This window comes from Hoplias malabaricus, chromosome 1, assembly GCF_029633855.1.
Source record: "Hoplias malabaricus isolate fHopMal1 chromosome 1, fHopMal1.hap1, whole genome shotgun sequence".
Taxonomy (NCBI): domain Eukaryota; kingdom Metazoa; phylum Chordata; class Actinopteri; order Characiformes; family Erythrinidae; genus Hoplias; species Hoplias malabaricus.
This window is the reverse complement of record NC_089800.1, coordinates 58,766,032-58,783,108: the sequence shown is the minus strand read 5'-3', so window position 1 is coordinate 58,783,108 and position 17,077 is coordinate 58,766,032. Positions and strand designations below refer to the sequence as shown.

The 17,077-nt window shown below is 38.8% G+C and overlaps 1 protein-coding gene and 1 long non-coding RNA gene across 2 annotated transcripts; one reads left to right on the top strand and one right to left on the bottom strand.

Annotated features, from left to right (window-relative positions):
* The first annotated feature begins 1,206 nt into the window (after positions 1-1,206).
* clic5a (chloride intracellular channel 5a) lies at positions 1,207-6,484 on the top strand. Its single transcript, XM_066680168.1, has 6 exons — positions 1,207-1,312; positions 3,735-3,844; positions 5,481-5,606; positions 5,688-5,794; positions 5,963-6,144; positions 6,320-6,484. Exons 1-6 carry the CDS (start codon positions 1,250-1,252, stop codon positions 6,482-6,484), a joined length of 753 nt encoding a protein of 250 aa, XP_066536265.1. The 5' UTR covers positions 1,207-1,249.
* A 3,039-nt stretch (positions 6,485-9,523) lies between these two features.
* On the bottom strand, positions 9,524-16,669 carry LOC136694578 (uncharacterized). The gene is made up of 3 exons (XR_010802218.1): positions 16,592-16,669; positions 13,727-13,999; positions 9,524-10,055 (listed from the first exon to the last, which is right to left on the bottom strand). It is a non-coding gene; the product is annotated as an uncharacterized lncRNA (long non-coding RNA).
* Positions 16,670-17,077: the final 408 nt, after the last annotated feature.

Below are 17,077 nucleotides of genomic sequence, written 5' to 3'. Positions count from 1 at the left end.
CCTACAGGAAATCACTGGGCGCAAGGCAGGAACAGAACTACCTCACAGGGTGACACACACTCACACATTCACACCTATAGACCATTTTGAGGCACCAATCCAGCTACCACCCTGCATTTTTGGACTGTGGGAGGATACCGGAGCATCCGGAGGAAACCCACACAGACACTAGGAGAACACACAAAACTCCTCACAATCACCTGGAGTGGGGCTCGAACCCACAACCCCAGGACCCTGAAGCTGTGTGACAGCGACACTACCTCTTCTAAAATGTGAAATAATATTTTGTACTTTAGATGTTGATGTTAATGTTCGGTTAAATGTATGGCCTCTCTCAGGATACAATGCATTTAGATTGTATTAACACTCCACTGTAAATACACTGGACAAAAAATCTGAACACAACACTTTTGTTTTTGCTCTCATTTTTCATGAGATCTAAGACTTTTTCAATGTGCACAAAATGCCTTTTTCTCTCATGTATTGTTAGCGAGCTCGTCTTTGCCCAGATAATCCATCCATCTCACAGGTGTGGCGTATCAAGGTGCTGATTAAACAGCAGGATTATTGCACAGGTGTTTTTCACACTCCTGTAAAATCCCTCTTTTGTAGATGCAAGTTTTTTTTTTCCTCATAAGAAAGGCCAAGTTACCCTTGACTTTTGCACAGTCTTGTCTAGTTTATTACTATTAACAATACCACTGCCTGCCTTAGTGTATAATTTTGAAATGATGTAACAGTTCCCCTCCCCTATTACTCACCCTTCATACATTTAGTAGAGCCCCATGTGACTTTTCATACCACACTCAGTGAAAGGGACATCACTAGCCCACCCACAGCCTGAGGCTGACTCAGCTGCAGTATTTTTAACAGTAGGGGGTGAAAAGCGATTGACCATTGGGCAGCTCATAAAGGCAAGAGGTAGGGAGAGAGAGACAGCCAGAGGGAGAAGGAGAGGGAAAGGGAAAGGAGTGGAGGTGACACTCAGAGCTCCTCCTTCTCTTCTAGGCTGGCTATTTTTGGCTGGACTGTGACAGCTGTCCACAAGGGCCAAATCAAAACAGGCCTGCATCTCTCGCACACAAACACACACATTCACAGACTTGTTGCAGGGTCCAGACCACCACTACAGCCAGGTAGGGGTACGGTACATCAAGGTGCACAGGAGCTTCTTTGCTTTTTGCATGTGAATACTCATCCCACGGACCAGCATCTTATTTCAAGTACTGAGTGAGAGGTCAACCTGAAAATGACTGACCTGGCCTCCACTAATGAAGTGGATAAGGATCCTGACATTGAGTTGTTTGTAAAGGTAAGAATGCTAATGGCATGTTATTAGCTCACCTATAGATTATATATCATTTTCTCTGTTGTGTAACAGAGCTGTCTGATGTTGTATGTTGAGTTAAGTACTCAGTATTTGTAGGCACCTGTTGGTCCAACATATCTTCTGTAATTATGAGTATTAGGTTAGCTTCAAAAAACATGTTGGAAGAGGGCTGAGAGTATTTGATGGCATTCAGTCTCACTGGATAACGAGCATTGCTCCACCTCTTCCTGAAGGAAATCGATGCATCTCCATCACTCCAGATAAAGATGTTACACTGTTTTACTTTCACCCCTCTGGCTGACGCTTGGCATTGAGCATGGTATCATGGGACTTATGTGCAGCTGCTCCAGAGCATCCTATTTCTGTTCATGCTTTATGCTCTGTGGAGACTACACAAGCTGTATACAGCTGAACATCCATGTCCACTGTGGGCTCGACTCAAAGTGGCTGGAGTTACCATAAAGGTTGTCTACAAACATTTAGACATACATTGTACATTGGTGAACCTCTCAATGCACTTTATTAGCACAGCTCTTAACACACACAGCGCATGTTGATACAGACTAATGTACACTCATTATACGTATATTCATTCTTACTGCTCTTGGTTGTATAAAGGGTTCCTATTTTGAGTTTTGGTTCCCCTTGAGGTTTATTCCTTATTCTCTGAGTGATTCTTCTTCTCCACTGTGGCATCAGGTGGCTCTCTTAGGGCTAGCTTCCTGTCGTTCTGTCAAGCTGCTTCCAGACAACACCAGTTTAAAAGCACTTTATATATTTAGTGGAACTGAAAGTGTGGGCTCATATGCAGGCCCTTGTAGTTTAAGGGGTTAATACAGTTCAGTGGATGACAACACATTCAGTGCTCCTGTTGCCTGGTGTGTTCATATTAAACACAAAGATATGTCCTAATGGCATATTCTTTTTCAGAGATAATGCTGTATATGCTGAATGTGTTAGTAAAGCCATAACACATTAACAAAATTGCAAGATGTTGTCTCAGCAGCGTCTTGTTTTTGCTCTGGCGTCGTTCGGCCTCTCCTCCTGAATTATTTCTCCCTCTCCATCGACACTTCACGCTCCAATTCCCCTGTGGTGCTGCTGCACGAATCTAAATCAGATCTCTGCTTCTTTCTGAAGCTCGCTTGCCAAGTTTGATCCAGGTGTTTACGGTCATAAACTCCCATTATCACTGCGTGATGAAGACAGCACAGTACCATACCATCACATAATTCACACACTACAATACACGCCCCACAGTCCCAGCAGCATTCTAAGTGCTGCTTCCAGAGCGTGTAAAAGTTTCAAAGAGAAGCATGAAATGAAATAGGATGCTTCATGAGCCTAAGATCATCATGCACAATGCCAAGTGTTGGCTACAAGGGTATAAAGCCCCCCAGCATTGTGCTATGGTTAGAGCATCATCTACTACCTTTGCTCTTGGGGTTGAAGGTCATCAATTCCTCACAGAAATGCTTATATAGGCAAAGCCTTCCCAGAAAAGTAAAAGATGTTAATACACAAGTGATTTTTTCCTAAAATAGTTCATTAGTGCTTGGTTAACAATGCATTTTTATGTCAAATATGTGCAGTACTTGAATGTCCACAATTTTTTTCTGTCAAAACCCATTACTCTGGCTAGATATTTTGACTCTCCTGAGATAACCTTTTGAAAATCAAACGCTGCATTTCAAGTTGAAGCGGTAAAACAGCATTAAATGAAGGGGGTTAGAATGAAGTCAAGCTCAAGGTCCTGTTGACAAGTCAGTCCAGAACCTTCTGGGCTCAGGACTAATGAGGCAGGTAATGGAATTTCCGTGAATAATTCAACACAAGCCAGGATCCAGTGTCCAGCTCGGCTTACTGGCCCTGTTTAATGCTGCTATTGGATAGCATGATCTCCCGGGTTCATATGTGGAAATTCAGTTGTGATTTTGGTTGCTGCTTTGTTTTGTTTATATGGAAGGCACTTATTAACTGTAACTGTACCAGCATGAGCTATTAGGACAATCATCTGATTCATGGAGCTGTGAATGGCTTTAAAGAAAGGAATAACCCTGCATCTGGCCTTATGACACTGACTCACGTGGGTGGTTGTTTTGTTTTTGACTGGTCTCAGGTCATTTACAAGCCTTTTCCATTTTAATTTTTAAAGAGGAGCAGATCATAGTGGCAAGGTGTAAACATAATGAATGCAGCAACACACACGACACTTAATTTCATGATAAAAACATGATTGTATTCTTATCATCGTGTCATCAAGATAAAAATGATGATAATAGACCATTTTTAAATGGCAAAACTTTCATTTGACATATATTAATGTCATATAAATGAATCTAGTCTTCAGTTGATGGTACAGTATGATACATAGTTGATGTTTAATTGCTTTGCTTTACTTCAGGCAGGCAGTGATGGAGAGAGCATTGGGAATTGTCCATTCTCTCAGAGGCTCTTCATGATCCTGTGGCTGAAGGGAGTTGTTTTCAATGTCACCACTGTTGATCTGAAAAGGTAACGGCACGCTGAAAAGTGAAAGTGTTTGCAGGAGTTCCTATCAGTGGGTAGGTTGGGTCATATTTTTAACCATTAGCATGCTTCAGTTTATTTTCAACCGACTTTAAGCATATCATTGTTAGAAAGACTGCAAAGACCTCTCTGCTGTACAGTCTTATCTTGAATAGTCATTGGTTTGGATGTGCATTTTTTTATGAGGAAAATTTTTAATTGAATGTTAAAGTTCGAAATGCTGTGCAAAATATTAACGAAACTAAAAGCCTTTGATGTGCAAATCATTTAATTTAAAATGATACAAAAACAAGATTATAGCTTTTTTTGAAAAAATATTTGCTCATATTCAATTTCATGTCTGTAGCACGTTCCAAATAATCGGTCATTTTTCTCCAGCATGTTTACCACTGTGTTGCATCACCTCATCTCTTAACAACCCTCTGTAAACATTTGGGAACTCAGGAAAACTATTGCTGTAGTTCTGAAAGTGTAATGTTTTCCCAATTTTGCTTGTTATAGGGTTTCAACTGCTGAACAATTTTGGGTCTCCGTTGTAATGCTTTTCCTTTCATAATGCACCAGTTGTTTTGAATGGATGACAGGTCTGGACTAGTTTAGAACCCAAACTCTTTTACTAATGAGCCATGAATCCATGCAGAATACACACTGGCCTTGCCCTACTGAAATATGCAAAGCTTTCTGGATGATAGCCTGTTGGTAGAAACCCTATAACCATCATTCAGCATTAACAGTTCCTTTACAGATGTGCAATCACCCATGCCATGTGCTCTAATATCCCCTCATACCATCATGGATGCTGGCTTTTGAACTGTGTGTTTATAACAATTCAGATGTTTTTCTCTATACTTTAGCTCAAAGGATGTGGCATCAATGATTTCCCAAAATAATTTCAAATATTAATTTGTTGGGCCACAGGAGATTTTTAAAATTAGCCTCAGTCTTAAATTAAATTGGACACAAAGAAGGCAACAGGAATCACAGCCATGCAATACTGGTTTTGAGCCTTGCTTGTATATTGCTATAGACTTTTTCTCAAGATTTTCTGAGTATTTTATTGATATTAAGCACTGTCTTCTGAAAGACTCAGCCTCTCCTGAAGTCGTTTTTCAAATATAAAATAAAGAAAAACTCTGAAAACGGAGAATGAAGTCAGATGTGTTCTCACTACAGGAAATGTTCTGCATGCTTTAGGCATGGGCTGGCGTTTGTGTAGTGTGTGCACTCACTGACATTAGGGGCTAGTAGGATAAAATCCAGGTAAGGTCATTTTTATGGACATTTGTGTACCCACATACAGCACCTCTGGGTAATGTCTCAAAAATGTCTGGGAGTTAATGTGCATGAGTTTGAATGTGCAAGGTGTTACTGAACTGTTGCCAATTAAACTAATGTTGTTTTTAAATTTACCAGTCTTTTGTTGCTCTGTCCTAGCTTTGAACGTTAGTTTTTTATTGCTGGCATCGAATAAAAAAAAAGATTCATAGTTTGGCCAGGTTAAACTTAACTACATAATTTAGGCACTTAACTACACATAGACAAACCTCTAATAACCTCCTGTACAATATTAATAGTTTTTTAATATTTAAAATATTCAAAGTATTTTGAATTTCTTTTTTAGAAAACCTCCTGATCTCCATAATCTGGCCCCAGGAACACACCCACCTTTCCTTACCTTTAATAAAGAAGTACAGACAGACGTCAATAAGATTGAAGAGTTTCTAGAAGAGATGCTAGCACCACCAAAGTAAGAGATTGGAAAGAACTGTAGAAATTTTTGTTTTTTTGTGAAATTGTTGTAATACTTTATGACTTTGTTCCTCTAAAGGTATCCCAAACTAGCTGCAAAGAACAAGGAGTCAAACACAGCAGGGAATGACATCTTTGCTAAGTTCTCTGCATACATTAAGAATACAAAGCCAGAGGCTAATTCCAGTGAGTCTTTTTGACTGAATAATATTTTTTCATTGCTTTTTAATGACTTGCTATGGTGTTATGTAAAATGGCCTTCATGCCCAATCCACACTCAGTCAGAAGTGTGTAGACGTTTGACAGGTATTTCTGCTGCAACACAATATATCTGGTTTGTGTGTTGCTCTGCAGCACTTGAAAATGTTCTGCTGAAGGCCCTAAGGAAACTAGACAACTTTCTTAACTCCCCTCTTCCTGAAGAGATTGATGCCAACAGCATGGAGGAAGAAAAATGTTCCACTCGCAAGTACCTGGACGGCAATGAATTAACACTAGCAGACTGCAACCTCCTCCCTAAACTGCATGTTGTCAAGGTAAGATGTCAAGACTGCTAGTTATAGGGTTTACTTTGCTTTATATTGCATCAATGGCACCATAGGTCCTTTTTCAGTAAAAATACTAGGGCTGTATTTGGAATGATACAAAATACTTGATGAGTGGTCTAATAAGAGCAGAAGTTCTTTGAGATGAATACATTCTGATTTCCAGGTTGTTTCGAAGAAGTACCGTAACTTTGAGATACCAGCGGAGTTCACTGGAGTGTGGCGCTATCTACAGAATGCTTATGCACGGGACGAGTTTATCAACACATGTGCAGCAGACAAGGAGATAGAACTGGCCTACCAGGATGTAGCAAAGAGACTATCTAAGTGACACCTACACCATATTTCAGCTGTGCATTAATTTCATAAACAAATCTACATTAAGACTCCTCAGAGTTTGAAAGAAGGTGGTATGTTCAAGATTCACTCTTCTGTCACAAGGATTGTTGGAGATATTAGCTTTATTGTGTTGCCTTCAGGACACCATATTGGACTGGTCCTTTAAATGCCCTAGATAGATTGTTGCCTGGTTTAATGCTGCCTGTGTACACTTTGCATGCTGAAGCCATTTTTCTCCCTGGTGCAAGTGGCATGAATTTGTATTATCAGCAACTCTGTAATGGGCTTCAGAATATACTGTGCCATTGCATTCGTTTGTTTAAACTCGTATCTCATCTTATTTCAGGCAGAAAGCTGTTTCTGAATGGGGTGGGGGGGGGGGGTGGGGGAGCAACATTTTAATTGTAACTTAAATTGTAATTACCACGAACACCCAGGCTCAGGGGTCCTCAGACGTTTTCATCAAAGGGCCAGCTCACAGTTTGTCAGTCAGATAAGAAAACATTAGAAAAAACAAAAAACAACAACAACAAAAACACTATAATACCATGTCATGAATATTGTCACGGATTGGCAACTCAAAAGTGTCCATAGGTATGGGTGAATGTGAGAGTGTGTGTCGCCCCCTCCAGGGTGTGTTCCTGCCTTGTGCCCAATGATTCCAGGTAGGTTCTGGACCCACCGCGACCCTGAACTGGATAAGGGTTACAGATAATGAACGAATGAATGAATAGTGTCACTGTGGAGTACGGGATGGCAGTTCGTTCCGCATCTAAATGTCCCTTAATCAATACGAGACGCGATGTGGACGGCTCTCACGCAGCCGCGTCTTTTTTTTTTAACGCGCTTCCTCTCCTTACAGCCACGGCCTCTCACGCGTTAGAGAGAAACGGCAAAGCCCGGAGTGGGCTCGGGAGGAGGGATTCGGAGTCGAGAATGAGGTCTTAAATATTTGTACGAAATACATTCACTAGACACCGACGAAATGTACTGTCATTTTCCCGACTGCGAGGGACACCCCAGTAGTCGCTGGACTGTCCACTCCTCTCTGTCCACATCGATGGCCGCTGCTGTAGTTAAAAGGGCAGGTCAAATAAGAGCAGCGGGCCGTAGTTTGAGTTGCATTTTTGTTTGCTGCTTTTCTGCTCTACTGTCAAGTCACCAGTATTGAATGAAACAGTGTTCTCCAGTGTCTGTTTTATGCTAAATATTTTTCACTGTAGTAAGTTCAAGGTTGGGATCATTTTTATAACGGACAATGTTTCGTGTCATGTTCTGAGACCATGTTAGTGCCCTGTTTCTGTTGAGTTTTCCTGCACTGTTCTGAGAAACCTTACCAAGAATGAGAACAGAATATGTTTTGTGTAAAGTGTATTCAACATAGTGTTGGTAAGTTTGCAATTAATGTGACCCAATGTGCTTAACTACATCTGCTGGACAGTATTAGAGTTTGAAACCGAACTGGATCAGAGTTTTCCTGTGTAAAACCCGTGCAATGTTTTATGCAGTAGGGCGTTTTTTATTCGCTCCTTCCTGAAAATTAAGGTACAGACAGCCAGACAGCGCCATCTAGTGATATAACAAGTACAGTATTGTGTCCCATAATTATAGCATGTCATGTTCCAGGATTATGTAATTCATCTTTAGTCAGTTTCCAGAAATGATATGATACACTGGATGATCCGAATTGTGCTGAAAGGCGCATCATTTTCTAATAATTGCCACTGTTTAATTCAAACGTATCTGAAACTACTGGTTAATGAACTGACTTTTGGATGTACATCTTAGTGTAATGTTTATAAAAACCCAAATGGAGAGTACTCAGGTATTTCTGGACATATATTGGTGGGTTGAGTTCTCTTCCACTGACAAATAAAAATATTTTTATAAAGCTCTTTTGACAAGCACTGATTCTTCACAGAACAAAATATACCTGTGTTATCAACGCAGTGAACTAAAAACGTATTTGTAGATTATTATATATGAAAAAATGTTTTAAATATTGTCCCCCCCCACCAATGCCTACACTGTAAACCCTAATGTTCAAAGTAATTAACAGGGTTGAGTGATTCTTAAACTTAAAATATATTAAAATGCTTCACTCAATTAAACAAATCACTTTCAACAATTTTTTTTTTGAATTTGTGAAACTGTAAAATTTTGATTTAGCAGAGTCCTGTTGATTCAACAGAGACCAGTGCAGCAGTTTTCAGCCAAGATGGCGGATGGTGTTTATTTCAGCGCAAGGGGTGGTGGCGCAATAGGTAGAATCACTGTCACATAGATCCAGAGTCCTAGGGTCGTAGGTTTGAGACCCACATTGGGTCACTATCCTGAGGAGTTTGGCGTGTTCCCCCACAGTGCAAAAACAAACGTTGGTAGGTGCAGGAGAAGTGTCCACAGCTGTGAGTGTTACAGACAATGAATGTATTTATGGTTAAATTAGCTAATAGAACTTAATAGTATTTTTTGAGTTGTATTAATCATTAAATTAAGTTGCAGACACTTAAAGTAAATGTCTATAAATACTTCTGGCATTTAAATTTATGAACATTTTATGGCAACAGATTGCCTTATTTTTTTTTTAGTTCTGTTAACGTATTCAGGTTTACAGTGTATACATTTGTTTTTTGAGGGTTTGCAATAAAGGTACCTACATTGTAGCTACATTACCAAGTTAAGGTGACAAAAGAAATGCTCTACCTAACTCCAGTTCAACTGCCTGTATATAAAAATCTCATCACTGCATCAGGTTTCCTGCCTGTGTGCCAGGCTGGGCTGACAGCAGAATAACATGGCTACAATGTGTGTGGATATCCCATTGGCGGAGCTGTGGGTGAAACCGGAGCACTCTTTCTGGGCTGTGGACGTAGTGTTCAGCCTCCTGGGCTTTAATTACTGCAGTTCCTGTTGAGGAAGCCCTTTCACCAGCTCAGACCTTGTCCAACACATTTCTTTCTTTGGAAATTCAAACCAGCTGTATATGTGTCTGCAATCTTTATTTGGGCAGTGGGGATGGGGCTTGGGGGGATAGGGTTAGGGGGACATTGGGGGGTGCTGTCAAACATGCACTTGGCTCCTTCCTTGATTACTTAAGCAAGTTTTTGCACCATTCTGGGTGAGAAAATGTCCAGCCTGGGGCATACTGAACCCAGGATTCCTTCTGTCACTCAGCACTTATCTGTAACACACTGAGAGGTATCATATCTCATTTCTTAGAACATCTACTCGATTTCTCCTAATCAATGTTGGACATGTCAATTAGAACAGGCCTGTGGATTTAATAATGAAATTAATGATAAAAAAAACTATTAATAGTTTTGATAATGATAGTGATTTTAAAAGTTGTTTAAGAAATATCTGCTTCATCCATCCATCCATCAATCCATCCAGTCGGTCATTTGCTGTCTGTTAGTGTTTGTTCTGTTCACTGTACACTGAATCACTGGGCGCAAGGCAGGACCTGTTTCATTTTTATATAAACTTCACCTGAACCATGTTGGCTAGTTCATTTTCTATTAAAATCCCTGCTATCCCATGATCTCAGAAACATCACCATGCACCTGTGGGTAAAAAAAAGAAGAAAATTAATTAATAATATTTACTCTCTTCTTCCCAATTTATCTTTATTTATCCCTATTTATCTTCCAGCCAAAAAAAGTAAATAAATAAAAATCCTCATCTGGACTCTCTGGCATTATGTAACACTGTGATATATATTCTACATGAATGTATTGAAGTGTGTTATGATATCCGAATCCTGTTTTCAAAAATAATAATCAATTCTTTTCAGGAGGGAAGATAAGGTATTGTACTGAACTAGTTTTATATTGGAACAAATTTCCATCTGGTTCCCTGCATCGAATTAACTCAATCAGCCAAGGCATGTTTAGTATCAGAAGCTGAATTCCTTAGTTTTGCACTGGAGCTAAAGTCGCTAACAAAGAAAGGAAATTTAATGACCACATGAATGCCACATTGCAGCAAAAACTAAAAGCAATTTAGAGAATGGGTCTTTTTTCTATACAGTACTGTGCAGAAGCCTTAGGCACCTATAATGATATATATTTAAACTAATGCCTTCTCAGTAAATTTGGTGCTTTTATAAAGTAAATACAAGCATCATAATAATATAAAACCAATAAGAAATATGAGAGAATTTTTCTATAAAGTAGTAGGTGTGAGTGAGTTTGAAGAACAATATTTTGTTCAGATTCTACTTGATTGCATAAAAATTAAAATTAAATCAACAGCACACACATTATTTAAAATCACTAGGTATTGGATGATAACCTCAAACAATACAGACTCCGCGAGGAGAGATTTGGAATCATTTAAACCAACACATTCACACACAGAGTATCACACTCACTGGAACAATGTTACTTGGTTTTATTCTAATGTTATTTATGTCTGGTGTTATTTGTTTATTTGTTTTTAGCAAATAAATACGTAGTTTTTGTTGGATAATAATCAACAATCAATTCAAATAAACACTAATTGTTTACAGTACTTTATGTTTTTTTTTTTAACCTCTACTAACTAACTACTGCTCCCTTCTCCCTTTCTGACCCACTCTAAAACATGTATTATCTTAAAGGTCCCCACGAATAAACTGCTGAATCTGAACATACAGTCTCTTATTCATTTCCTGTGTATAACCTTTTATTAATTGAAATCCACATTACACTTTGAGTGCTCACATGATGACAAAATGACAAAACTGTCTTGGTGGACCGCATTTGAGGTAAGTGGGAATTTGTGCAGATTTTATTTACTTTTGCCAAACTATAGCTTTAATATTCAATTCTAAGAGAAAGCCTTTGTGACTTAAAGCATTTTTTTAGTGATTCCATTTTCATTCATTCATTCATTATCTGTAACCCTTATCCAGTTCAGGGTCGCGGTGGGTCCAGAGCCTACCTGGAATCACTGGGCGCAAGGCGGGAATACACCCTGAAGGGGGCACCAGTCCTTCACAGGGCAACACAGACACACACACATTCACTCGCACAATCAGACCTACGGACACATTTGAGTCGCCAATCCACCTACCAACGTGTGTTTTTGGACTGTGAGAGGAAACCAGAGCACCTGGAGGAAACCCACGCGGACACGGAGAGAACACTGATTCCATTTTTACCATGTTAAATTTCACTTCAGCTCTACTTTGTTACCTACATAGCTGAGGTTAAAGCATAAAGCAGCAATGGGACTCAGTGGGTCCTTCAAGTCTAATCCAGGCCTAAAACCACAGAGGAAATAGAGCTTACAATTTTGTAACTCACCTCTGGTAAAAATCACCTGGAAAGCATGGATTTCTACCTGTAAAGACATGGATTTTCCTATGTGAAAACCACTTGTGCAGGAAGCGTATCTGTATACAGTTGTAAACTATTGGAATATTGGGTTGTTATGGGATAAGTAGAATTAAAATGATGGTTTGTCCTTTCAGACCCTTGTCCATTAAATGGACCCTATAGCTACGTTTATTTAGTGCTTCCCTGAACCGAATGGTGTCAATAAGAATGAGGCCACTGCTTAGCAGTTCTCACGTCCCACATGACTTAACTTATGCTGAAGTGGCAATTACATTTTCATAGCTCTAAACCCAGTCCACATGCATGGTAATGTAAAGCAGAGCCCAAGCCATGGTCAGTGCCAAAAGGCCAGGCGAGAGGCATGCTAGCCCGCCACAAGCAAGCTCTAGTCACCAACATCAGAGGCTTTTTCGGGCAGTCAAGTCATCCTTGATGGAGGCAACCTGTAGTTCAGTAAAAATTTTTCAAAAACAAGCTTTGGCTTTAGCCTTATAATTATAGGTTAATACACGGAGCTGGATCTGGGCAGAGCACAGCAGTAATATCTTCTGAGTCCTTGTTGGATTTGTTACTGAGGACTGGTTGTGCATCAGTGACATTGCACAGGCTCTAAATAATACCAAATGTTTCAGCTCACCCCTCTTTCAAACAGCAGGGTAATTGTGGGTATAGATTGGTCAGATCCTGATTTAGACTTCACTGCTGTCCATCTGCACCTCATGAAAAGATCCAAGCAGTTTCACGTTTTATGGTGGAAAATTAGATGTGTTCATGCCGAGGGTGTATATGATGGCATTCACTATTGTTTGCTTTGGGAAGAATATTTTTCCTCCTGCGCCAATTTGACTGTTGGGACTTTCATGAGCAGCATATAGGCTTTCCCATCTACACTATGTTAACTTTCCATCTAGCCCTCAAGCAATGCCCTCATTTCAACATACTCCATTCAATGCTTCCATGTGGCATCCGTCCACTACTTGATTAGATTTGAGCAGCATTGCCCCATGCACAGATTTCCTTACTGGTGCAGTTTTTAAAATTTTATTTATATATATATATATATATATATATATTTTTTTTTTTTTTTTTTTTAATGTACATTTTTACAGTTGCAGCTGTTTACTACAGCAGCTGCCACATCAACCCCACACCAGAAACCTCACTAATTTTTCACAAACCCATTTAGTGTTTTAACAAAAAAAAAAAAGACTAAAATATTCTGCTTGTTAAAATTATGGGCACACTTTTTCTTATTTGTTCTGAGCAATATAATGCCCTGTGATAGAGTAGTGCCCTGTCCAGGATACCATCCTGAATTGTGCCAAATGATTTCAGGTAGGCTCCAGACCCACTACATCCCTAATCAGAATGAAACGAGACCAGTACAAAACAATACATGGAAGTGTGTATATGCAGGAGCACTGATAGCAAATCAGAATTAAACTAGAAGAATCCTGACAGTGTTATAAACTTAACAAACTGAGACAAGCTGCTACATAACATAAACATCTTTCAGCTGAGGTGACAGATTTGGAAAGTTTGCATTCTCTTTTGGCATTCTTCACTTTTCAGTGGCATTGTGTTAGAAGTATTTCAAAAAGAAGCACTGAATAGGAAGCATGTGCTTGCCCCTACATTTCTGAGAAAGACAAAAAGAGCAGGTCTAATAGATCCAGCGTGAGAGGAACCAAAAGAGGTGAATATGAATGTGTACATGTGTAGCGTCTGAGGAAGCATGAAGATTATTTACAGCATATCACCGTGTAATATGAATAGCTGTACAACTGTAAAAGCTTTCTGTTGAATATACTTATCACAAACATGGCCATTTATTGAAAACACTTTAGAAGGCCGGGTGTGCCCAAACTTTTGACCAGCAGTGCGTGTGAAAGGGGACACATCCACCGACTCACTTTAAATCTTGCCGGCACTCAGTAGGCGGAGGAGGGGGTCTTTCATGGCCGGAGCGCAGGCTTCTTTGAGGCAACTGTTCGGCCGCTGTGGAGTGCAGTGGACTGTGGCAGATTGAAAGGGTGAGTTCGACAGGCCGTAACACTGTCACTTTCACACACATGTGTTTGTTTAGCATTTGGCACTCCACTGCTTCCACCGAGGTGTCAGAACAGGGCCTCACTGCTGTTCTGCACGTTTTTCTTTCTCCCACTGTGGTGGGAGAAAGTGGGTTTCTGTAAAAAAAAAAAAAAGGGAGAAAATAATGATGTGTGAATAGTTGTGAACTAATGGGTGTCTTCCCAAGATTTAAAATTTAGTTATTTGGAATTTGCTCTAGTATTCTCAGCAACCAGATTACATAAAGCACAATACAATAATGCTTAAGGCTAAACAAGTGAATAATATGGAATAAGACCCTAACAACCTAAAAAAGCTTTACAAAGCAGACATAGTTCAAATGAAAGGGGAAAATTCAATATGTATGAACATCTCCAAGTTGACAGTTTTGCAACCAGATATAGATAACTTTCAGAAGGAAAGATTTTTACTATTTTTTAATGTGACTTCAATGTAATAAGCTTTTTGTTTCTGTTGATCAATTCATCATCAGTGTTTAATAAGTGACCAATAAAGAATAAAAAAGTAGAATAACAAGGGTTTGCTATTACACTGACGAGAAAATACTAAAGAACCCTGAGATTTTTTTTGCAGCAAGCTCTAGATTGGACCATATTGTTCTTCTGCACAGTTTCTTTACTTTCCTCTAAAAACTAAAATGATCAGGCTACACTCTTTAATTCCAGATGAGGTTCCAGCCAAATAGAGCCCCCACCACCAGAACCCAAAAGTGCTGCATAGTATTTTAACTTCTTACAGTGCATAGAAAACTGAATCCACAAAGCATTCCTTCTGGGATCTAAAACCAGCCATCCAATGCAGAGAGGCTGATTGGAGATATACATGGCACCAAGCTAAGATTAGGATTTCTGCTGGCACATCAGTATACTATGGTTTCCCTGGGCTGCTGCCACCCACCATCTCTGACTCATAACATCATTTGTGGATATGACTGAATTTCCCTTTATTGACCAACTTTTTCCCTGTCTGATGTCTGTCCACTGGCTGCCAGCCATGCCAGGTCTGAGGCAGGCTGTTGAGAGGGAGAAAGCTCTAAGGACATCACTGGTGTACTACAATTCAACTAATATAGGTATTATAACAGATATTACAACACAGATTTACAGACACAGATAAAACAAAGCTGTGTGTTAGTGGTCTATTGGAAAACATAGAAATTGATTTGACGCACTACTGATTGTGTTAGACACATACCAAATGCTAAATAAATACAGGAATATAGAGCTCTGTGTTCTTCTCAGCAATGTAACACAGACCTGGCCTGGACTTTCACTTCCATTGGCTGTTTGAATCACTTACACTTTCCTGTTTCTGAGAACAATCTCACTGTTTAGAACATAGCTTATAAGGCCAGCCTCCAAAAATGTAAATAAAATAAAAAACCTCTCTGTTAAGAGCACAAATCCACTTGCTTTCATATTTGCTGTATATACATTTCAAATGTGTTTATTTGCTCATATATTTTCAAGTATTACAATTTCATAATGTCTTTGAGAATGTGAAACATAAACATGTTTTGAGCCAATAAACACAAAGTAAACATAAAAAGAATATATCCATCGATTCTAACTATGATTGTGCTATAAGTGCCTTACTGATGTTTGCTAACACAATGTTTAAACAGTGATGTGAAGCCTTCTTGATGGGGTTGTTGAGACCTGGAGTCGTTCTTGGATTCAAAACTTTTTGCCTCTGAATGCCACTTTTGTGGTCTTGGCAGCCTGATGGAAGAATTGGAATGATAATAATGATAGTGTCACTACTAATCTCTGTTACGAGGTGCACTCATAAGCCTCATCATTGCTATGAATCATGCCTTTGTCTTTTTGACTGGGCACAGCGCACACATTTACCCAAAGAGACTTGGCTAAATATTAAATTCAATGTCTATTTTTAAGTCACATTTTTTATGCCAAATAGCTGCAAATGAGTATTTAGTACTACTGTATTCAAGTACTGAATCATGTTTATTCTAATTCATAAGTTACATGAAGACTAAAGTCTGTATTATTTTTTCCTTCTGTAGTGAAGAACTGTTCTACCTGCAGAAATGAATCAACCGATGTTCGCTTAGCTGCGCTTCTGGATATAACATGCCAGTAGGTTATTAAGAAATAAATGTAATTTTTGTTTAGCTAACACACTAAAATATTATAAATATGTACTGATATATACAAAAGAATGTAAATGCATTCCTATATTAGTGTCAGTTCGGAATCACAAGTAATTTTTAGGTAAAAAAAAAACACATTCTTTTATGGTGTGTACTGCGTACAAAAAAAGAAGAAAAGAGCCCGAGCTTTTTAGCCAATCAGAAGGCTAATAGCGTCACTGGCGGGAAAATGCCTCTATTGTTGAGGAGAACAGCCTGAAAAGAGTAAATAGCTGTAGCTTGTTTTTTTTTTTTTTTTTTTTTTTTAATATATCCTTATGGAAATCTATAGACACTATGAGGTACTAGACCAATTCAAAATCTTAAATATTTGGAAGAGCGAGTTTCGTAGGTAGCAGTCAAGAGTTCAAAACGTACCCTGATACGTTACAGCACGTCGCCCAACTATTAAATTAGCGATAAAAAAAATAATTGGGAAACTACTGAGAGATGTACACTTCTGAAAATTATATTCTGCTTTTTTCCTGAATACACAACTACCACTCAGATCTTAATTTGGTTCCACCTTACTCACAGTTGAAGACTTGGATTAGATTCAATTTCGACCTCCTTTCACGGAGAGGAAACGATCATGGCCGCCTTCAGGTAAAAGTGCAACCAGCAGCTAACATCTACGATATGAGTGAGGTAGGCTATTTATCACTACGTTTGTACAATATGGTAATGGAAGTGTTGAAAATGTAACCAACCTCTGTGTCTGTGTTACTTAGCTAGCTAAATCAACAATCTAATTTAATATTAGAGGTTTTATATTATTATATTTAATGGTAGAAATGGTATTAATTTTATTTCATGAAAAATATGTTGTTATAAATAAATAATTACTTTGTCTACGCAGAAATATCCATGCTCTTACATTTACATGTATATATTACATATATTACATGATGTCCAATAATACATTTATAGAATGCTACTTGAAAATGTACCAATATTAAAATGAAAATTCCAGAGCTTTCCTATATTGTATGTAACACATTAATGTATATTAAATTCACCA

Excerpts from the sequence above, each read along its gene's own strand:
- clic5a (XM_066680168.1), top strand. The coding sequence starts at position 1,250 with ATGACTGACCTGGCCTCCACTAATGAAGTGGATAAGGATCCTGACATT. Across the intron at positions 3,845-5,480 it reads ACCACTGTTGATCTGAAAAG|AAAACCTCCTGATCTCCATA; the intron begins GTAACGGCACGC and ends TTTCTTTTTTAG. Across the intron at positions 6,145-6,319 it reads CTAAACTGCATGTTGTCAAG|GTTGTTTCGAAGAAGTACCG; the intron begins GTAAGATGTCAA and ends TCTGATTTCCAG.